Source organism: Equus quagga, chromosome 15, assembly GCF_021613505.1.
Source record: "Equus quagga isolate Etosha38 chromosome 15, UCLA_HA_Equagga_1.0, whole genome shotgun sequence".
NCBI classification, from domain to species: domain Eukaryota; kingdom Metazoa; phylum Chordata; class Mammalia; order Perissodactyla; family Equidae; genus Equus; species Equus quagga.
In genome coordinates, this window is record NC_060281.1 from 7,352,303 (window position 1) to 7,376,812 (window position 24,510).

Sequence of the window (24,510 nt, forward strand, 5' to 3'; positions counted from 1 at the left end):
ATGGTAAAATTTTAAACAAGATTCTGAGGGAATCAGACGCTATTTCGTCATATAAAAGCCAAAACTGTCTGTCAAAAACCATCGTCAAAAGAAACGTATTTAGTGTTTTTAGCTTACAAGTCACAAGAGACATTATTATCAAATATTAAACAGAAAATAATGTTTATAAGATAAAGCTTATGAAATTACAGTTATAATTATACAGCCTTGTTATAAAAAACAACTGATTTGTCAAGTTGGAGGTCTGTATGCTTTGATTTTCAGTATCAGTACATAGTTTATTAGCTGAATTTTTCCCCACACTAGAAGAATTAAGATTCTAATATCTTTTCAAGAATCCAGAAACATTCTTATTCTTTAGAGGCAAATGACTAGAAAAATGCAAAAAAACAAATCCAAACAAGCCATGATCAGTATTGGTGATGGTGTACAAATTCTATTTCCCAACTTCATCCAACAGCTCCAATTTTTCCCCTAGTCACATAAGAAGAGAACAGTTAAGATATTAAGCAATAACAGCAGAAAAAGAACTTATATATATACATGTCACTATTTTTTCAACATCACGTTAAGCTCTTTATATGCATCCATTCAATCATTTGATAAATGTGTACTCTGCACCCACTTGAGCCAGGCACTGTTGCACGTGCTGTTGTCAGGACCTACAATCTGACTGGGGAGAAAGACAATACAAAGCAAACAAATAAATAGTCAGTCATGTAACGGCTGTGGTGAGCCAAGCAGGGGAAGGAACTAGAGAGTGATGGGGGAGGGAGATGAGCAGTTTAACAGGACGGTCAGGGAAGACCCCTGTGAAGAGCCGACAGTGGAGCACAGTCTTGAAGGAAGTGAGGGCGCAGCCCACGCATCTTTGGGGAGAATATGTTTCCCCCCAAAGTGGAAAAGAAAGGAGCAGAAGCCCTGAGCTAGGAGCATATTTGGTTTGTTTAGAAACACAAAGAAGTCAGCAGGGTCAGAGCAGAATGAGCAAGAAGTGAATATAAAATAGATTTGGAAAGTAGGGGCTTTAGGCTGTATGAAGGAGTTTTGTTTATATGCAACTTCGAAGGAAAACACTGGAGGACTTTCAATATGCAATTAATATTGAAAAGACAGCAGTGGCTACAATAGGGAAAAGAGATTGTAAGAAGACAAAAGTGGCAAAAAAGGAGACCAGTGATGAAGAAACTGCAGTAGCCAAGCTAGAGAGGGCGCACTGAACTTTGGCGGCATTGATGGAGGACGAGAAGTAGTAGGATTCAGGATGTATTCTGAAAATAAAGTTAACAGGATTTGCCAGGTGACCAGTTAAGGTGGCAGAGAGAGAAACAATTTAAGGATGATGACTAGTTTTTGTTCTGAACAAAGACAGGCAAGACTGGGAAAGGGATTGGCTTGGGAGACAGGGTTGTAAAGATATGAGAATAGAGAATTCTGTCCTGTACGTTCAGTCTGAAATTCCTCTTGGACATACAAATGTATGTCAAATATCTAGTGAATCTGGAGCTCTGGAAAGAAGTCAAGGATGGAGACTATTATTCAGGAGTCAACCTCCTGTAGATGGTACATATGATGAAGTCGGGAATGACGGTAGACGGAGACAACTGGAAGAAAAGGAGAGAGATGAGAAGCAGTTTAAGGCAGGACGAATGCTAGAAGAATGCAGCATCACAGAAACCACGAGAAGAAAGCGTTTCAAGAGAAAAACATAATCAATTACGTCAACTGCTTCTGAGACACTGAGTAAGATGAAAACATCGAACTGGCATTGAATTTAGAAAGATGGTGGTCACTGGTGACCTTAACATGAGAAGTTTCAAAGGAAGGAGAGAAGACAACCTGACTGGAATGAAATCAAGAGTGAATGGGTGGTAAACATTTGAGTCAATACAGACACTCTTTAGAAGAGTCTTACTATAATGACAAGCAGAGAAACAAGGAGTAGCTAGAGAGGAACGTGGAGCTGAGGAAAGCAGTTTTCCAGACGGAGATATTCTAGAGTATTTGATGTTGAAGGGAATGACTCAGTAGAGAAGAAGAATTTGGTGTCTCTTGGGAAATAGGAAAGAATTGCGGAAGTGATGCCCTTGTGTAAATGAGCAGTGGACCCGATACCCAGGCGAAGTCAGCATTGGACCAGAGGGAAGGCGGAGCAATGGATCAAAATGGACGATTGGAGCGTGGGAGGATTGGATGGTAGAAGGATGGGGTAGTTCTCTCTTCCTAGATTTTATTTTTCTCAGTGAAATAAGAAGAAAGATTTTTAACTGAGAGAGAGAAGATGAATATTAGATGTTAGAAGAGGTATAAATTAGTTGCCTTGGAGACTGGAAAAGGTGGTCGAGTTGCAGGGCTGGTGCAAGAGGTCTGCGTGCTTGAGCTGTGTGGTTAGCTCAGGGGTGTTTCCTTCTCCCTCTTCACAAAAAGTTAGGTACTCTCACTCCCTTCATCTTACAGATGAAGAAACTAAAACAGAGAAGTTAACTTGCCCGAGTTTACACGGGAAGTGAGGAAATCCAGAGGCAAGCCTCACTGGCTGCCCAGCGGCCTGCCCTCAGGCACGATGACGTGGCTCACGTCTCATGCCAGCTGGCGGCTTCAGGTGGACTGCAGAGGTGAGGGAAGATGCTCTGCCCTCAGCTCTGTGTGTGTCTTCACACATCCCAGCAGCTCATCTTGGTCACTCTGTGCACAAAACTTCAGTAATTCAGATTAAAAGCATCAACTACAGAATATCTTTTTAAAAAAAAATAGCACAGTTACATTTAAAACAATAATGCCTTATTTCTCGGCCCTTATTGGGAATGAGAAAAATTTGCCTAGTAAATTTTCTAGAAAACAGAAGTTTACCCTCTTTGTGGTAATTTTTGCTAAAATATGTTCTGTAAGCATCATATAACCTGTGCAAAGATTCTACATTGCGCCTACAACGTAGCACTACATTACAGAAAAGATTTTGACAGTCGCCCTTTGTTGACAGTTTGTCAGATTTTTAATGGCTCTCAATGGTGTTGAGATACGTAAGGCCTTTTGACTGCCTGAAATGTCCCCAGACAGCTGTGAGCGGTTTTGCTCACTTCGTCCACATACTAAATAATTAACTTTTCATTCAAATCCCAGCATCCGTCTACCTTCCTCACGTTCACAATCCATTGCTGTAACTTTAAAAGAACTGAAGGAAAAGAAATGCCTAAATTCACATATGGAAGCCATGAGGCAGCTAGGGATTACAGAGGGAAGAAAAAAATACGTTTACTCGCCCTAACGTATTCCCATTACAATCTGTTCAGTCTCCTGCTTTGATGACAACTCATGCGCCCAGAAGTCTGATCTGGGAATTTGTGTAACAGAGTAATCAAATTAACCAAATGTTGCCTGGTTAAAGATCATGAAGGGCATACTTTAAAGAATTGGAAAGAATCATTTGTAAGGTGGAAAGTCATCTTTCTCCTAAGCTGGGTCCCTCCATGTTCTCCTGCCTGATCCAACGTGATGGAGACAGAGTGAGTGAGGACGCAGGGGCCTCTCAGCGGTGGGCTGGGCATCTCTGACCCCTTCTCCTGATTCCTAGTGCTCCCCGAGAGGCCCTGTCTTTCTACAGCTCAAAGTACCAAAAGTCAAAGCCCCTTGACGTAGGTCACAACTAAGGGTTTAAAGAAAGAACTTACCTGCCAAGAGACACATGCTTCTCTCTGCTGTGTGATTCAGGAGAAATAGAACGTTAGCTGCCCATGTAATTTTGTTTTCCAGTAGCCTTATTTTTAAAAGTAAAAAAAACAGGTGAAATTTATTTTAATAATATATCTTATTTAACCTAATATTTAACACATATAAAAATATTATGAATTCTTCTCGCCATACTAAGCCCATCTCATCAGGCCTGGCTACAGTCCCAGCCACATGTGATGAGTTGCCGTGTTGTTTGAAGCACAGCTTTAGACTAAGAAATGCTGAACACACACAGATCCACTCCTGTGGGCTAGTTATACTCAACGTTCAGTATACATCGTACTTCTTTTTAGTGGTATAAAATTGTGTCATAAACTTAATTCTGATTGGATCCCAGCACTGATAACACTAACTGTTTAGATAAATAGCACACCATTACCTTTTTCTATGAGTTACCCATAAGTGTCCTTACATTTCCAGTTCAGCGTAAGTTTAACTCATTGTTATATTTCTTGATATCATAAAAGCCCTCATTCTCATTTTGACCAAAGTTTGGCCCTCCAGCTCTCTCCACCTCGTCTGAGCTTCACATTTCGTCACTGGAGTGACATTTCTAAAAGGCAATTTTGCTCCATGCCCAACTACTCAAAGATTATGGAGGAAATGTCGAGCCTTCATCATCTGACTCTGTCTGACTTTCATTTCACCTGCTCGCGCTCCTCCTTTTTATGCTCCATTCTGCAATTTGCACACTCCATGAGCTCCCTGAGTATGACACGCCATTGTGGCCTCCCCACCTTAGAACACACTGTTCTTTCTACCGGAAATGATCCTTCCTTTCCGTCTGCCAGGCGAGTTGCTGCTCCTCAGCCAAGCCTCACCTTCTGTCCAGTTCAGTTGGATACATTTATCGACCACTAGTCCTTGACAGCAGGGTCATGCTTCATTATCTTTGTGTCACCACATCTAGCACAGGGTCTCACGGTGCAATACGTGTGAGGCGTATGTGTTTGTTGATCGAACCTAAGTTTACTAAACCTTTAAGTAGACTCGGTTGTAAATTATCAACAGGAAGAAATGTTAAAAAAGAAAGTCATTCCTCTTTCTATTTGGTATTAAATTTAGTTAAATTCTATTTTCATTGATTTTATTGCCAACATTAAGAGACTGTCAGTATTTCTATTTTCATTCCCATACCCTTCACTTCCCCCAACCACCTGACCTACAGGACGGCTGAAAGGGAAACAGCTGATGGGAAGAGCATGACTATTTCTGGGACACAAGCCATACATTACTTCCTTAGATAAAAATAAGTATAAGAGATGCTAGGTTTCAAAATCCCACTTCAGATTCTGGTGAGTTTTGAGAAAAATTACACTTATCTTTGGCCACACATTCCAAGGAATAAACTGATAAGATTTTAATAAAATATCAAAATGAAATATCCAGCTTATTCCATACAAATACCCTATTTGAATAGTTATATGAAACAAACAAAAATAAAAGCCTCTGATAAGTGGAATCCTTTTCCCAGGTTAGCACAATTATTTGCTGTATAAACAATCATAACCAGGCATAAACAGCTCTTTTGTTTTAAGCATCGGGTACCAGAGTGAGGATATTTCTTAAGGCTTGGGAAAATTCTAGTTTTACAGCTTCCCAGGAGAGCCCCCATCTCTTGAGAAGAAGGGGACAACGTAAGGCCACCAAGACAAGCCCTTCTTGCCTCCATCAAGCCGTCTTGAACCAATAAGAACAGATCTAAGGAACTTCCTTTAATCTAGGAACACCATCCATAACAGACAAGGGTGGGGGTCAAAAGCCCCCTTCCTGTTCCCTGTGGTCCCCTTGGGTGGGGAACTAAAAAGCCTGCCGGGGCTATTTGCAATGGAAACAGAGCAATGAAAGAGAACAGTTGGATACCAGAAGATTAGAGGCGGGACAAAAAGAGAAAGAGAGGCGGCTGGTGGGCTAATAGCCACCTTCAATTAAATTCTGTTTTGTCCACCCTGGCTCTTGAACTTCTGTTTTTCACCAGTTCTTGTTTCTACTAAATCTCCCTACAGTTTCAGTCCTGTTGAAACCCATGCTTTGATTATGTAACAAGCATCTCGACAGAGTAAGGATGCACATTTCTTTTAAACAATGATTTTTACTTAAAGAAAAGTTCTGGTCGTTCCTAATCAATTTCCTGCCCATTTCTTGGCTTTCCTGCCCCTGACCTGTGGCTTTGGCTCTTACAAAGGAGCAGGACTAGAAAAGCAGTTTGTCCTGAGCTGGGAGGTCCCCCCTAAGTTATGCTCAGTGTTTGACGCCAAATCATGTTCACAAAGATCCTGGGCAAATGCTCTGGCTGCCAGTGATCTTTTCTGTTTCTAAAAGCAATCTTCAAAATATAGGGCTTTGCTTTTTAAGTAAATTGTTCATGATGTATATGTGAGTGAAAGGGTTCTATACAGGATTCAAAACCCTGCACATCCTTTGTTCTGGTTTCGAAATTCCCTATTGAGTCACTTCGTTGCTCAATGCTGAAGGGCACATAAGTACAATGAATGTGATAGTAAACAGACTATCTAGCCAGATGCATCAGCAAAACCTAACCCTGCTTTACCAGTCCATGTACAGGTTTATTTTAACTGTTTGGTTTGGGTTTTTCCACAGCTATTAATATCACTCAGCCCAGCTTCAGTGGCACGGATGCCTTTGGGTACACTTCATTCCTGGCTTATTCACGGGTCCCAGACATCGGCTTTGACTATGAATTCCACGTGACGTTTCAGCTGGCGAACAACCACTCGGCCCTACAAAACAACTTGATATTTTTCACCGGACAGAAGGGCCATGGTAAGAGTCACCAAACCCTCTAGGACTTGCTCAGCTCCTTTACGATAGTGTAGCGAGTCTTCAGGGACATTCTAACTGGCTGCGGAGGAAGGAGACAGATGCCTAGAGGAAGCATCCGAGTTTCTGCCTCGAGTGTGTTCCTGGTAGTCCAGCGTGGTCCTGAGCCTTCCTGAAGCCCTGTTCCCAGCAGGGCTGCCTCTTGATCAAGGGCAGGAATTCCTGCAGGCGGGCATAAGGCAGTGGAGGTAAACAAGGCCACGAGAAGTGAGCCTTTTGACTGGTCCTTTCTTCTGTTTCGTTCCGTTTCCATATATAAGGAGAGAAGGGAGATTCTCAGAAGGAACATCATTTTACCATGTGTTATGGGATGGGAATGGTTACCCTCCAAGAAAACCATTCCACGTGAAAGGAGTGAAGAATTAAGAAAGTACTCAGCCTGTAGCAAAGACTCCAGTACCCTAGAATTCATGGGAGATGAACTTACAAGTGAAATCTGTCTGTCTTAAGTAGAAAGCAGTTACGCATGTGTGGGATCAAGGAAAAGCCCGTGTACATTACTCCCCCGTCGGCAATTAATCACTTACCTTCTCTGCGCCCAGCATCCTCACCTGTGAAATCCACCTGTTACACCAGAACCAGACCTTCCTCCCAACGGTCAGTGGTTCTCTCGTGCAGGGTAAACAATATCCTCTGTTCTTTTCAACTCGCCACCTGACTGTCTTCTCAGATTGCACACCGGTTTCTGTACTAACACATGTCTGAAAGGGGCTCACACACCAAGTGAGGTGTGGTGTGTCAGTCTCCCGCTGCCTCCACCTTCATCATGTGAAGTGCTGTTCACTCTCCCTCGGAGATCTCTTGGAATCTCTTCCCTATCTCCATCACCAAAACCTCCCGACCCCTCCCCACGGCATCCCTCCTGCCTTTCCCCCTGCAGCGCGTCCTCTGAGTGGCAGCAAGTTACCTCTTTCAAAGCAATATTGTCATACTTGTACCTTGCCTAAACCCCCCTGTGATGTCCCACTGCCCTCGGAAGGAAATCCACACCTCCTTCCATGTTCTCAGAGGCTCCGGCCCCAGCCCCGCCTCTCTCCCTGGCCTCGCCCAGGCCTCTGCGCCACCTCCACTCCTCTCCCTTCCAGTGCCTTAACCATCAGCTTTCCTGGCTCAGAGGCTTCCTGCGTGCTCTTCCCTCTGCCTTGACAGGAAATGCCATCAGGGTGGTCAAGAGAGCAGGCTCTGGGGCCTGGCAATGTAGACGTGAATCCAGTCTCCACCACTTACAAATTACATGTCCACTTACTTACTGTCTCTGTGCCTCCGTTTCCTCACCTATCCAATGAGTATACTAATGGTACATTCTCTAAGAGTTGTGAGCATTAACACAGTTAACATATGAAAAGCACTTACAATAGCCCTGGACCCAGTAAACATGGTAGTTTGGGTTTTTTCCAGGAAACCACTTCCTCAGCCACTTCACAGAAGTAGATCTTATCCCACCCCATGCAAGTTATTCTCCACCCCAGCTGCTTATTGCCTCTGAAGCCCTTACCTCAACGCATAATTCTTTTATCTATTTTTTTGGATAGAGTTTTCTTGTCTGTCTTCACTACAGAATGGGAGCTGTGTGGACAGAGACCATGGCAGCCCTGTTCAACTTTATATGTCCACACTTAGCACATTGCCCGACACAAAAAGTATCCCATGAATGAAGAACCACGATGAGAACAGATCATCGCATGACATGTAGCCCAGCAACACAGTTGCACAAAGGTTCTTGAAGAGCAGCCTGTTCTGCGGGCTTTGGTTTCAGACACTGTCTCCTCTGTTCGGATTTCCCCATAGCTCGCCCCTCCCTCCCCTTGGGGCCATGTCCCCTTCCTCTGAGCATTCAGGGCGTGGACCCTTGATTACAGGCTATGGTGGGCTGACTTTCTCTCCTCCCTCATAGAAATGGTCCTGGTTCTCACCGCATCCCATGTGAAGCCAATCGCGGACAGTTTTAATGAATATCTATTGACTGACTGCCAGAAGGCAGGGCAGAAGGAAGGGAAGGAAGAGGAATTTCTACCCCTACCTGGTCAATCCTCACACCCTTCACCATAAGTTCCCCAATTATATCTTTCTCATTAGCCAAAAAATAACAACTTGGCAAATGAAAAAATTTAAATGAGCGTCACAGACCCTGGGTCTGTCTTGTTTTAAAACAGAAATTCTAAATCCTGAAAGATTCACGGAGGGAGAACCGGAGCAAAGAATAAACACTTGTTCCATGAAAATGCTGCTGCCAAGTCAGTCTTCAGTACCCACTGCTAAAGACTCCTCTGAAGTCTCCAAACAGAAAACCTTAAAGTGACATTTTGGCCACAGCATTTGTAAACTGTGTACTCTTACCTGTGACATTTTCCGGTCTTCTCTGTCATCTGCTTTGTACGTATGGAGATGAATGCTAATTCTGCACTGGCGCTGGTAGCTTGAGAGCCTGGTTCAGTAAAGGCTGGATAACAGGCAGATAAATCATGGCGCTCCATCCTCTTATGGGTGAAACTGAGAAATCGGACACCTGCAATTCCAGTTTGTGCCACCTGAGGGAGCAAGAACACCAGCTAAAAAAAAAAATGCAAGCAGCCCGGGGGAGCTTTATAAGGCCGTGTTTCTCCACGTGGGACCTCTTCAGGCCTGTATCAGAATCCTCTGAGGGTGCTTGAGAAAATGCTAATTCCCAGGCCCTCCTGAATCAACAGACAGAATTTTATCAAGCCTCTTAGGTGCTCTTTATGCAACTAGTATTTGAGAGCAACCACTCAAAACCTCTAGGGAGCAGCTAAATTAGACCATACACGGGGATAGACCAAGGTACGTAATTATTGCCATAATGTCATATGTAGGGATGATTCATCAATTTGTGTAGCATAAACTTATTAATTAAAGAGATACATATTCCTTTAAAACATATTATTGTGATTAATATTAACCGCACAATTTGCAATTATCTATTCTGTAAAAGAAACTATGATCCAAGTCAGTGTTGTGAGCAATGGAATCCCCACATTTAGGTGTTTTTCTTGCTGTTGGGTAACGTCAGTCTCTGACCTGCATACTGGTTGTTGCTGCTAAGATGCACAAGGCCACAGAGTGGATATAACAACCTAAAATGTAAGCCTACCTCTCATTTCTGCCATGGCCACAAAAAAAGGCGAGCGACTGTCATTCCCCAACACTTACTGTACTCCTCCCTGAGCCCCCCAAAGCTGAGCACTGATTTTGCCTGACTTCATTCCTTTGAACTCTAAACAAATTCCCTTGGCAAACATTGCAGCTCAAAAATGTCTCTCTTGACTTGTGATTTTTTACCTAACCTAATCCTCTTCTCATCTTCTGCAGTCATACTGGCATTTCCTTCATCATCTCTTCGTCCTTTTCTACCCTTCACTCCTTACAATGTGTGGCTTATAGTTTGACTCTTCTAGAAACCACGTGTGCGTCCCACAGTGGTCCACAGGTGAACATGTCGTCTCCCTCTTCTGCATCCCTTCGGTTGACACCTGGCATAAACGTTCTGCTTCAGGCGGAAACCCAGGAGTCCTCTGGATTTCTGCCTTTCATTCGTTTTGGCAAATATTTACTGGAACCTGAATGAGGCATTCTTTGAGATGCTGGAGATACGGTTATGAACAAGACAGACAAGGTCCTGCCTTCTCTCCCTTTTATCCCCCACGTTCAATTAAACACCAAGGTCTGTCCATTTCATTCCCAGTTACTTTTGGTATTTTCTCCTTCTGTGTTCTTTCTCCTCCTCATCGCTCCCAGCTTATCTGTCACAGACGGTTGCAAGTGCCACAGCCTCCTGTCCACCTGTCCAGTTTCGCACCCGGTCACACCCCTTCCCCTCCATCCTCCACTTGTCTACAAGTCCAAACACAACGTGCCTAATCAGCATGCTTCATCACAACATGCCACCTAAGATGCTCTGCATCATTTGCACAGACGTTTATCCAGCCCCTGCCCATTTGCACAATCTCTTTTTCCTTCATTTCACCCTGACTCAACAATAGTAGCACATGCGTACATTCTGTATCACGTCACTGAGTCCTCCACTTCTGTGCCTTTGCACAGGCTGTTCCATCTTCCTGAGCCTCCAGAACACTTCTAGCCTGTAAGCCTCAGCTCAAAAGATCATTCTTCTTTGAAGTTTTTAACACGTCCAGGAAAATTTAAGAATTAATCTCACTGCAATTTGCCAGTAACAATTATCACATTTTATTATAACTGTTTGTCTGGATCTCTTTGAGAACCAGAACAGTGGCTTTTCTTTTTTATATCAACAGTGGCTGTCATATATAGACACTCATGACAGTTTTTGAAAGAATGAATACAAAAACCCATGGTCTCTGTTACACTAAATCTTACGATCGATTTAGAGAGTCACAAGATATGCACTTACATTTTGTTAACTAACAGTGCTGAACCGGAGGAAAGAGACCATGTCTGGTACACACAGCATCTAATATCTGGAACTAGACATCATTGAATGAAAAGAAGTATGTAAGTGATAGAAAAGATGGAATTCAGAAGGCAGAAGCCGCACCCAGCTACAACAGTTAGAGAATTTGTTCCCCTTAGTGTGTTTCTCATCCTTTCCCTTTCTTTTCGACCAATCCTCTCCCGTTAGTGCTGCAGCAGCCCGCTGCCTCCCAGTTGCATTCCCTCCCAGCCTGGGCCCAGCCAATCCCCAGCCCAGCAGTCTCTGTGAGCGGCCAGCTTACTCATCTGGGACCCATCACCCCCATTCACGCCCCTCCACAGCTCCCTCTTGCCTGAAGGCCTGCCCGGTTGTCTTCTCCTCTTCCAATGCTGCCCACCCAGCAATGTCCCCTGATGAATTCAGGTCTCCCTGTATCCTGTCTACACAAAGCCTGTATGGAACCTGTAGTTTATAGCCCATAATTTGGTACCTAATTATGTACTTTTTTTTTTTTCCTGCTTTATCACCGCAAACCCCCCCTGTACACAGTTGTGTATCTTAGATGCAGGTCCTTCTAGTTGTGGGATGTGGGACACCGCCTCAACGTGGCCTGACAAGCAGTGCCATGTCCACGCCCAGGATCCAAACCCTGAGCCGCCGCAGCGGAGCACATGAACTTAACCACTCGACCGCGGAGCCAACCCCCATATGTACTGTCTTGTCATTCGGAGCCAGCCCTCATATGTACTGTCTTGTCATTCACAATCGCTACTTTGAATCATACAAAGTTACCATTTTCATAAATCAAAAACATCAGAACAGCAGCGGTTTCCTAATCGTAATCTCATCCCTCAGCAAGGTTAATCTTAAATTCCTTTCAGACAAACCTTGCCTTCAATGTCTTTCGTATCCCCAACTGCATCATTCATCTGGTGGATCCTGCGTGAGAAATCAATAATTACAGGCATATTGATTCTGTCACTGACGGAAAGACTCTCGACAGAGGCTATCCTGGCTAGCCACAGACACAGCGCACGCATGGATGGGTCTGGAGTGCAGTGAAGAAGTCAGGACCTTTAGGGTAGAGGGGGCACCACGTATCAGTGTTTACATCACTGAAATGTAAGGTAAAATCTCAACAGCCCGTATTAAAAAGGTATAATACAGTGACAGAATTTTTCAGAAAAAAATCCATATAGAACTTCCCGGATATTTATCTATGTGCCTAAGTGCCTTATGTGCGTAGCTTTCTGTCAGTCTCCAGCGCGCAGGTTCTCTGCTGCGGTAATTATGAAAGGTTACCTCACATTTCATGCCAAACAGTTTCTCATTTACTTGAAGCCTTATTTATTAAGTGTAACAGAAAGAAGAGCACATAAATTTTGCTTGATGTTTTTCTGGAAAAATGCAATGACTGTCATCTACAGGACAGAAAAAGAAAAATGAAGGAGGGCATTTTGCAGAAACCAATCAGCTCAGCCTGCTCTTCACAGAGCCTTGTGCAGATCGGGAGGAAGGAAGAGGCCTGGCATGAGCGAGCAGGCTGTGTTCACGTCCTCAATGCCGCACATCCCCCAACTCCACGGCGGGAGGCGGTTACGTACAACCAGAACTGACAGCGTCTGCGCACAGTCAGTATTTTTTTTACAGCAAAAAGCGTTCGTTCTTTTCTTCTGTAAGCACATCAGAGTGACTCGAAATCATGAGAGTTTCTTCCTGACAACTTCAAACTATGAAATCTTAGTTTTCCTGAAATTAAATATTCTGGACTGTAACGTCCAAGTTGTCTACGTTATTAAATAATTTGAGTTCTTAAGATAGTCCAAGAGGAAGTTAAGCCAATTCACTTTACCGACTGAGAAATACATGAAAATTGTCACATTTGACCAGTGCTCAAATAAGGTTTAAAATAACAAAAAGATGTAGATCCTTGCAAACCCCGCCCGCTGTTTTTTAATTTGTACGGAGAGGAGTGTCCCTTTAAGCAAAGGCAATGGGGGTAAACTTGGTCTCTAGAAGAACTTTCAGAGGACAAAAGAGGAGGAGGGGCCGAGTGCAAATCCATCTACCAAGAGCCCACGTCTACACTGTGTGTTTGACACAGCGGGGAAGCACACGTGGTTCTATTTTATGGAAATTCAAGTTTACCCACAAACGAGTGCTTGCTGCCCTCATTTTCACGGTCTCATCTCTCATAGCAGACAGCAAGAGACAGCCAGACTTTCTGCTTTTTCTAGTCTCAACTCCTTTTGTTCAAGAGATAGAAAAATATGGGCCATATGTAACCCCAGGAATTTCTATCACGTTTGATGGCCTTTTCCCGCGCTCTGAGCCGGCATTGCGTTCGTCGGTGCCATCGCCCTCACCCCACTGCCTTCCACTAGCACGGCTGAATTCAGGACCCTTTCTTGATTTGGCCACAAACAGCACTGGGTCTACATTGCCCACATTTTACTCCCCTGAGGTAGACACTATGTGGTCTCCATTGTGCACGTGGCTAATGAAGAAGCATCGTGGCCTCAGCTGTGTGTGGTTCTGATGCTTTCAAAGCCCTGGGCTGTCCATAGCTTAATGGTCATATCAACCCAACAGGAAGCTAAAAGTTTGCCACTATGATTAGAAGCGACACAGATCTTAAGATAAACAGAGGCTGTATGCTCCGTAAGAGTTCATTCAAAATCTCCAGGCATCTCAATTTTCGTTTAGCACCTGCGAAGGAAGAGACTGTTGCTGAATACGGAGTAAAGATGGCTCAGGTGTCCAGAATCCTACACCGCTCCATACGTATTCTTCTGGTAGGGGAGACTTCCATTCTTTGGGGTCTTACTTCTCACATATTAACCTAGATGTATTTTTCTGTTGCGTCACTTTACCATTGATTCTAATTCCATAAGTTTCTCCTGTTATTTTCCTAAAATCATTCACACTTATTTATCTCTTCATCCACATCTAATTTGGCTTTCTTTGTAAAATCTGAATATACCCTCTCATAGCCATTTGGACAGGCAACCAAAGCTCAGTTGAGCTTATCTTGGTGTCTCTGTGTCACCATCATTGTATGACAATGTCGACAATATTTGACAAAAAGGCGGTTTCCTTCTTTCAGAAATTTGTAAGCTTTACAGGCCATAGAACTATAGTCGAATATACCACAAAGTGTCTACACAAAAGGAACGGTTCCTTCAGAAGGGAACGCCCCCCAGGAATCAGGAGCCGTTCGCCAAGCAAGCCTCACAGACTGAAAAGTCAGAAAGTCAGAGCGTCATCTCCGTGGCCCCTCCACGTCTTCTGTTTCCCTCAGACGGGAAAGGAAGGTCGGGGAGGGAAAACCCACTGGTCACTTAGTACATCTGAATGCATTTGGGAAGATCTTTGAAGACACTTGAAGTCATTGCTAGAGAGCAGTCCTGTGAGGTATTAGTATTATCATTACCATTTTTTCAAAAGAAGGAGATAAGAAGAAGTTAAATTAGCAAACAGCCCAAGATGAGACCGCGTGTCCTCAGAACACCTGGGACTCCGCTTCCCGCTGTGGGTCCAAGTCCCTTATCATTTTTAGGGGGAGAAATTAAATTTAATGCGTGGTAATACTTTACCATATTGGAAGAATAGTTTGAAAAAATAATAACAAATTGTGTCCACTCTTTCTCTACGAATAAATCAAAATGTCATTCTAAAGGAAATATTTCAGAAGTGTTTCCTTTTTTCTATTGGAATTAACAGAATGTTGGATCAACCAAATGCGAATTATCATGTTTCTACGGTGTTAAAAGTCACACTATTCACCTTTGGATTAAGTGGTGAGTGCGGAAATAAACAGGGATTTCACAGCATGGTCTGTATGAATGTTTTAGATTCCCACAACGTCCCCTCAGAGCAGCCCAGGGCACAGCCTTCCAGAGGGTTCTGAACCCTCCCTCAGGGCACTACAGTGAGCTTCTGCCTCCTCCCAGCCCAGGGGTCCCAATTTCTGGGGCGTCCTTCCAAGCAGACCACACGAGAGCACGTGCAGGGGCAGCCTCAGGGTTTACAACATGCAACGATTGACCAGAATCAGTGGGGAGAGCAGCTGGACAGGAGCGCCCAGAGACTCTCTCCAGTGAGCAGGCTTGAGTCAGTCCCTTTACTCATGAGTCTTCTTCTTTCTGAGGACTTCGTTAGCGAATCCTCGGCTCAAACCGCTAGCCACTCTTCTCCAGGCCTTCCTTCAGGATGAAGCTAATTAGAACACCTCTAATGACTGTTATTTAATTTGCAGGGTTTTTTCGAATATGAATTCCATTACAATAATCATAAGGTGGGCAGGGTTGCTGCACAGTTCTGCATATTTTCTCTCTTTCTTTTGTTTCTCTTTTTCCTTCAGGTCAAACTGACCTGCACGATTTCCCCTGGGCCTACTATCTGAAACCTTTTATACCCTTCCTCCTCCTATGTAGAACATTCCCCTTCCTGTCTGTACTCACCAATCAAGTCAGAGGTTAGGTTTGACTGACAAGGTCCAGCCAGGCTGAACAACCACTGATGTAAGTAGGAAAACCTTTAGGTTTAAAAACAAAAAATTCAGGAAATCCTTCTAAGTAATTTAGGAAAGAAAATGCATGAACTTAACTATAATCACATGCTTGTGAGGCAAACATTTTGTTTTATTTTTCCTCCAAAGGTTTTATATGTTTAAGATCTATTACGTTCCCACCATCCACCCCAACCGCATGGCACACTTCTAAGAACCATCTGAGACGGCTGAGAATGGCCTGGCAACCGTGTCTCAACCTCTTTGATCTTTCCTTCCAGAATATCCATGGCGGCATCCTCCACCTTGTTTCCATTTTTTGTCATCCTTGCCATCACCACCATCCCTTTCTTCACGAAGACTGAGTCCCTGCTTTGCGGCTAAGTCACCGTTCTCTGTCCTTTATGAGGCCAGATGCTATTCTGACCGCAGCAGCTCATCTCCCCCCACCACGAGATTTCCCCTAACCACTGCGATGAGTGGTTGTTACATAATGCTAAACACACCTGGCCACAACCACCCTGTTTCAGAGCTCTCTGCTTTGCAGTGTTTGTGGAATTAAGGTACAACTTTTCTTTCCAGTCAAAGGAAGACCAAGTTGGGGTTTTTTTCTGTACATTCTAAAGGGTGTCTATTCACTTCCTAGAGCTTCTTACTCCTGACTCCTGTTCATCCCAAGGCCTCTGCTATTGTTTCCTTCCTCCCCCTCTTATCACTCGCACAGCGTCATCTCCAAAGCCTTCCTTCTTGGCGCCAGCTCCTGAGGGAGATCAAACCCATGTTTCTCGCCTTGTCTGAGATCTCCCTCCTGACCCTGGTTCCATTAGGATTCACTGTGGGTTTGTGCTCAGCAGGCCAAGTGAGCTTAGTTCCAGTTCTTTTCATGAAAAACTCTCACTGTGTCAATACTCAGAATCCCTATATAGTGATATAAATGCACAATATCATCTGTTGCTTTGTGAACTGACAAATGTAGAAATGCAAATCTTCCACATATTTCTCAAACAGATTCCTAGAATAACGATCTAATAGAACACTGATTTTGAGAATGCATTTAGTCTATAGCATTGGTGGTTGTTTGAAACATGTCAGTGCTTATATTATTACCTGCTGTTAAGCCAAGAAATTCCCATTACAATAAATTACAGGAAAGCAACATAAGACCTACAAATGGATGCTAATAAACCATACCTTCAAGTCACCTCCATGATTGACCCTCCAGAATTTTTTAGTTGGATCAGAGTAATGCACTGAAGCAATCAGGGTTATAGTTTTAAGAAAAAAGAAAAATTCTACTACTGTCCTTGACCCAAAGGTTAACTGGGACCAGATAGGTGTTCCAGCACAGGGACCAGGAATACCTGCTTCCCAGGCTTTGATGCAACAGGGGAAGAAAAGCTGATACACAAAGCTAAGGTCAGACTGTAGTTGAAAGGGAAAGGAATAAAACAAGGATTTATTGAGTACCTACTCTGTGCTAGGTAGGCACTGTGCTGATACTTGCACCTTAAATATCACATAATCCTTAGAAAAATCATGAGATACTATTGTCCCCCTTATTCTTCAGAAATAAACCTTAGAGAGTGGGTGCTGGTGGTGCGCGGTGGCACAGCTCCAGTGGGACACTTGCTTCTTTCTCCGCCGCACAGACCGTGGATGAGGGCGCAGGCTCTACGGCCAGGCCGTCTTCAGATGCAGTCTCTGCCGCCCAGCAGCTCTGTGGCCCTGGAGGTGCATGTGCCTCAGCATCACCCCACAGACCCGGAGGCGGATCTCCTGCCCCACAAGTCCCAGGGTCTCGTCCCCCTACAGTCTCCCAACAGCCTCAGATGCACAGGTCCACCCAGTTTTCATCTTGCCCTTTTTTCCTGGTTTGTTTTATGAAGGTAACAAAGGGCCCTCAGGGGTGGCTACCGAATTTGTGAGGCCCACTGCAAAATGAGAATGCAGGGTCCCTTGTTCAAAAAGCAGAGAAAAGAATGCCATTAAAGGTACTAAGAGCATTTTCCTTTCTTCAGTGTTCTCTCAATTTTTTATAGTCTTTTATTTGCTATTTATGGCAAAGTTAAAAAATAAAATATTAAATTATTAGCATGAATTTTACCATTTATTTTTCTATCCAGTTTAAAGTGCAAATATAAGAGCATTTAATTCACATGCGGAGTCCCCCAGTCACACAATGGGTATTTCCTAGCTTGTACAGGCACATGGACATCCTCACCAGAGCGGGAGATGCTGCACATGGTGACGTCAGCTGTCTTTATTTCACTTCTTGATCCCCACACATTCCGTCGACGCTCTCTACCTCTGGCTTACTGACCGGTAAGGAGGACTGAAAGGAAAGGAACCATGAGCTTCCCCCTCATTCTCTTTGCTTCTCCGGCGTCCTTTCAGGGTAAATAATGAGCTATACAGGGAAGTAACAGGGGTCAGGAAGGAAGGATCGGGCTCCTGGTCATTCATGCTTCTTAGACCACCAGTGCCTTTCTGCGCTTGAGCAAGTTCTGGTTCAAATGGAAGGTATGGCCTCTTGGGGTCATCGACACCCCCACCTACTCAGTCATTAGACGTAACACACTCACCGTGTGCTTGTCTTAAGTCTCACTGGACTCCCAGCATTGTGGGAATTCCATTCTCATGGAATATCACAAACCCAACATGTGAATGGTGTGGCAAAAAAACCACAAACATGCATATTGCACGTATGTGTCACCTCTGTTCCCACTCTAGCTCCATTGTCCCATGGACTTCACTTTCAAAATACAGTTCAAAGAATTTCAAGATATGACAGCAGAGCATTAAACGAAGCATGGAGCCCTTCTGAACACGAAGCCCTGGATGACAGCACAGGTCACACACGCTGGCCCTCCTGGAGTTATTAATATCAGCCAGGCTTTGTTAAAAAAAACAGATGCGGATCCCATTAAAATATTTCCAGCACCTACCTTCAATAATTCTCATCCACGTGGTATAAGGTAGGTTCTAAAATCTGTGCTTTTGACAAGCTCCCGAGTGATGGCGACGGACTTCCAGGTTTGCAAAACACCACCTGGAGCAATTCCAAGTCCCTGAGATACTGTCCACCTTCCAGGCGCCAGCCCTCGTGTCAACTGCTTTTCTTTCTCTTATCTACTCCATCACCCACCACCGGGGTGACCCTGAGGGAAGGTCCAGAGTGGAAGGAGTGGCAGAGGGAAGGCAAGCAACCCCAGTGGACCCATGGCTTGTAAAGAAGATGCGATCCGCTGCTGGATGGTCTGATAGGCTCCCCGGCGCTCCTTCGCCCCACCCCTTGCTGCGTCCCTACTTCTGCTCCCCGGGATGTGTCCATGGGCAGGAGTGTCTGTACGCTGAGGTCAGCCTGTTTCCCTCGACTGCCCCCGTCCTAGCTCCTGTCTCCTGGACCGACTCTGCCATTCCGCGTGGCTCTTTCAGCCAGATTCCTCTGAACCACCTTCAACTCCTCCCTTTTCCTCAACTCTGTACTCCAAATTGACCTGTCCTTTCAAGATTTCCTTCCAACCACACACAGATTTCTCTTCTTTTCTCTATCCCCTCTGTCACTGCCTTGCTTTATTTAGACTTGACTCCTTCCTCTCCTGAGTCACTTTGAATGACCTTCCAATGAGACAGATTCCTTACCTGCCTGTGTGTTCTGCCCTCCACATTGTATGAGATTCTCCTAAAATCCAGATCCAATAAAATTCTCTCATTCAGAATCCTTTCATGGCTCCTGAGAGTCTCTAGGAAAATATTTAAAGCATTTATTGTAGTAGTTTGGGCCCTTAAAGATATGCCTCTTTCTGCCCTGGACACTAAATGCCAGCCAGCCCCAGCTCCCAGCCATTTTGTAAGCATGCCGTGTTCGCTGCCCCTGCTGGGTTTCTGTTGTGTTATTCCCTCTGCTTGAACATCCCTCTTCAGCTGCAAGGACCCCTCTCCTCACCCACCGAGTGGATCTTGTTTTCCACTTTATGAGTTAGCTAAGAAAACAACTCAAAAGTCACCTCCTTTTGAATTTCCTAATGCTCCTCCCCGCCCCCGCCCCGTCATAATGACCACCACCTGTTCTTCTCCGCTGTTCCCTGTGGCATGGAGACAAACCTCCCATCTCATCCCAACCAGGCTGTGAGGCCCTAAAGAATAATGTTGTTTCTGGCATGCTACAGGTTCTCAGTGACTCAGGATGGAGAACGGCGACAAGACAGGTAGAAGGGTATGGCTCACATACACCTGCTCCCCCATAGCCAGTGCAGTGGGCAGAACACCATCTCCATTCCAACAGCCCAGACAATTGGAAAGACAACTCAGATGTCCACTAGAATGTCTCAAAAGGATCCCCATTCACATTGCACAGAAAAATCTCTTACAATTCTCCTTCTCCAGCCCTCTCTCCTGTGTCGTCTTTACTCAAACAGCTGCCTGAGAGACTGTCTCCAATCTCTACTCAGGGGTTTTCTCCTTTTTGCTTAACTGCCTTCCTGAGTCTATGTTTTCTCCTGGGAGTTCTTCCTATTTTAAATTTGCAACCCAGCTAACCTGCTGCAGCATTGCAGGTGGGAAGAAATTACCAGAGACAGAGAGAAATAGAGATTTGCTTAAGTTCCCAGCATGCTTAGCCAACGGCATGACGCTTCACACAGTGGTTCTCAACCGTGGTACATATGACACTCACCTAGGGAGTTTCCAAAAATAACCCAACTCAGGGCCATGCAGAACCACGAGAAAAGCCGAGGTGGAGTTCAGGTATCTCTAAATGATATTTCTGCCTCCCGCTTTCCAGCGCCTTAGGAAGTCCACCTCTCTACACTCTCTAGAAACCCCACCTCTGCAGACCTTGCTCTCCTTTTCTTGCTCAGTCTAACAGAAGCCAAGGGGGCAGACAAGCCACCCCCGCCCAGAAGTGTAGGAGGGGGAGGTAGTGCACACTCATGAGGAAGTTTGTCCACGTCCAGCGACTAGCTTCTGCTTGTGCCCTGTGATTAACCCTCTTACTTCTGTGGCATCCGGATATTCTTCCTCCAAGCAGAAGTCCTTGCTCAGCTCTCTACCTGAAAACCTCAGTATTGAGGTCCACAAACACACCTTTCTGAAACTGGGTGATGTCTTTGGGTCCCTCTTCCCTGGGACAGACCTCTTGCCTCCACCTAGCTCGAGAAGCTTGCCTTGACCTTGCGTGTTCTGTCCTCCTGCCAGGACCTACACCATTAACCATCCCGACCTTCCTAACACCACCAGACCTACTGCCAGGACCTTCCCCTAGTGCCTGACGCTGGCTCTCTCCCAGCCACCTGCCCTTATCCCCTGGATCTATATGAGCTGCATGCTGTGTGCTCTGGGCCTGGATCTCACTGTTCTGCACGGATGGCCCTGAACCAACGGAGAGCGAGGGAGAAGAGAAACATCACCTTTAACTAGTCTTGGGGTGTGGTCAAGAGCTACTCCAGTAGAGCAATGATAACACACCCTGAGCGGCTATAGAAATAAATCTTCCTTATAGTCTCCTCAAATCATAGTGAGAGCTTCAAAGCTGGAGCTAGGTTCTCTCCATCTGTTGAATCTCATGAACTACGAAAGCAGTTTGACTCCATTGTAAAGTTCTCCTTAGGTAAAGTGCACACTGAATCAATCTCATTCAGACAAACAGGAGATTTCAATCCCCAATTTTTAGGTATCGATCATTTCCCTGGGTTGACCAGAACCCTTATGGCTTCAAAGAAAAGCTCCTAGTACTCAGACAGCTTCTGGGGCTGCGAATGCTAATACCCAGATACGCACATAGCAGAGCGCCGACAACAGGCTAAACGTCTGTTACAACTTACGCATTGGTCTACAAGGCAGAACCGGGCAGTAAAACAAAGCTGACTGGGCCCCCGGAGTTCCTCTCAGTGAGCCTGCCCCCACATCTTCTCATTCCAGGGCTCAACGGAGATGACTTCCTGGCAGTGGGTCTGCGAGACGGCCGCGTGGTTTACAGTTATAACCTGGGATCTGGCATAGCAAGTGTCAGTAGCGATCCCCTCGATCGGAGCCTTGGGATCCACGCAGTCCGCCTGGGGAGGTTCCTCCAAATGGGCTGGCTAAAGGTAAAGAGCCATCCCCTCACCCGCCCCACAACCTTACCAAGCTCTGTTCTCTTGTCGGATCTGTGCTGACAGACAAAGAGAATAGGCCACGCCGCCCACCCTCACGAAGTTCACAGACTAGTGCACGCAACAGAGGTCCAGAGGGATGGGTGCAATTAAGCGGTGTGGGAATCAGTGAGAGGGATGCCCAACACAGACAAGGTGAGGGAGAGCGTCAGGAAATGCTTCCCAAAAAAGGTGATACTTAAGCACAGCGTCAAGTAAATAGGAGTTCAGAAAAAGAACAGTGGCCCCTGTGGGCTTAAGGAATGCAAGTAATTCAGTGTGGCTTTCAGGTGGGGGGAAGCAAGAGATGGATAGAAGTAGACAAGGTCTGTATCATCAAAGGACTTAGATGTCATGCTAAGAAGTTTAGATTTTTATCCAGAGGACTATGGAAAGCTACCGAGAAATTTAAGAAGTGGGGTTGGGTGCCATGGTCGATTTCCATTTTTTGATAAATGACTCTAGTGGTTGTACTGAGAATAGATGAGAGAGGGGGGCAAGGCTAGATGGAGGAAAACCAGCGGGATGCCAGCTCCTAATCTTTGAGGAACTGTGATTTTCATTGAAATGCAAAACCCCGACGGCTATATTAATACATCCGTGGTAACGGACACCAGCAGAGACGCAGAGAATTGAGTGGTGAAGTGTTTCTTATTTCTTCAAAATTCGGGTCTTTGTAAATTTTTCATGCCAATTTAATGGGAAATAACAAAAGAGTATCTTAACGTTCACCCTGGGGAATTAATTCTTTTTTAATAGGTTTTGAATTTTTTGGCTTTTGAAGGTAGATGATCATAAAAATAAATCCATCGTTGCCCCAGGAAGACTGGTTGGTCTCAACGTCTTCAGTCAGTTCTATGTCGGCGGCTACAATGAATATACTCCAGAGCTCTTACCGAATGGATCCGAGTTTAAAAATGGCTTTCAAGGTGAGGCCTGGATGGTTTCACACTCTACCTACTTGTTTCAAAATTTGAGAAAAGACAAAGTTTTTTACAGGGTATACTTCTAGTTCCCAAACCAGCCGTGTGGATTTCTTTCTAATTGGACTTGATCAAAGTTTGATTTTAACGAAGAGCATTCATTCATTGTGATTAATTACTCACTCCCTGTGTACCAGGCGTTCGGGATGTTTCAGGGAAAGAAATAAAGATTCCTGCTCTCGAGTTTACATTCTGGTTGGCAAAGGAACGAACAGAAAATAAATACTAAATACAATAGAAAATTTACATAGCGGAGTAAGGTGATAAATTCTGCAGGGAAAAGAGGAAAAGCAGAGCATGATGTCGGGGGTCAGGAGTGTGGGTGGATTTTACATGGGTGCTTTTCAGGAGAGGGTGAGCAGGGTGGACCACGTGGAGTCCCAGGGAAATTGAAACTCCATCTAACTTTGGAATGTCCTTGATGTAAAAGATGACAGACAGTCTGCAGCCCACTGATCCACACCCCTGAGTTGTGGCCCCAAGAGGCCACCAGAAGCCAGGAGGATTAAGTGGGAACATCATGCGTGGGCAGGCAATCTTACTGCCACAGTCTGTCTCCCTGTGCTCAGAAAGCAGCAGAGACTCAGACCTTCCCTATAAAGCTGATTCATAGTAAAGTTATAAAATAAAGACATGATTGAATTGCTATAACAATGCATTTGGTGAAAATAAGCTTTTTGGTGGATCCCAGTTCCAGAATATTTGGTCAAGGATCTGCTCATAATAGTGTCCTCAGCCACTCACCCGTGATTTTCTCCATCGGAAATCAAGGAATAGGCATGAGGACGTGACGCGCATCCCTGTGAGATGGGGGCTGCATCAGAAGCCATCTCGGGTGGTTGAGTTCTCTGCCTGCCTGGCAGCTTCCTCCTCTGCCCTTTCACTATCTTCTACCTGAACACGGATGCAGGGGGCCGTGTGCTTGAAACACGTGAAAGCAACACAGCTCATTCAACTTAATACAAGGTCAGAGTCCAAGAAAATTAGTTCATTCTGACAAGGCTCTCAAAGAAACTTTTTCTTTGACTGCGTAATCAGTGCTAATTCTCAGAAGTGTGTCTTAAAGAATAGTTTAACAACTAGTAAGGTACTATGCTAAATGTAAGACAGAGCTCAACAGTTCTCTCACAGCAGGAAATAACCTGAAAAGTGTTGTAAGGGCATAAGAAATCAATGGGTTTTTAAAAACATTATATTCAAGGGAAAGGATGTCATTTCCTCCTCAAGTGTGTTAATCAGCCTGAGTTCAGCACACACAGCTGGCCCTTCCTCTGACAGAAACACTAGGATTGCTCACTCCTGGAAGCACCGTTCTTCCTAACGATGGACATCTTGGGTGGGTCTTCTTGGTAACTGCCACTGAATCTGGTCTTGTGGAAGCTTCAGGACCTTGGAAGCCCCTAATTTTCTCCTTTATCCTTGAATCCTCCCTTGATGTCCACCTCTCCTCTGCTATAGAACAGTATTTACTATATGCTGCAAGTTATGGACAATTTTTACTCACCTACCTTAACAACCAGATTGCAACTAGCCCCTAAACCTATGATTCCCGAAAGCTGACCTCCACTGGCTCTCAAGAACGATATAGGATAACTTCTTAAAAATATAAATTTCTGGACTCCACCCAAGAACTACTTAATCAAAATCTCTATGATGGGGTCTAAAACTTTGCATTTCAGTAAGCTTCCCCAGATTCGGAAGCTGTTATTGTAATTAACCATAACAAAGCAAATACAGAGTTTTATGGAGGAATTTAGTAATTAGGCTAAGGTTATCACATTGGTCTTTAGAATAGTGATCAAGTCACACCGTAAAATATTATCTGATTTCACATTTCTAAAAACACTTCTGATAAATATCTCTAATCCAGAAGTTCTCAGTGTAAAATACAAATCCTTACTATTGATA

The 24,510-nt window shown here is 44.6% G+C and overlaps 1 protein-coding gene across 1 annotated transcript in view; it reads left to right on the forward strand.

Moving 5' to 3' along the window:
* EYS (eyes shut homolog) overlaps positions 1-24,510 on the forward strand; it is a 1,407,877-nt gene that overhangs the window by 1,316,957 nt on the left and 66,410 nt on the right. The window contains 3 exon segments of the mRNA XM_046639782.1: positions 6,331-6,513; positions 21,408-21,574; positions 22,404-22,548. Coding sequence (XP_046495738.1) covers positions 6,331-6,513; positions 21,408-21,574; positions 22,404-22,548 — 495 coding nt within the window.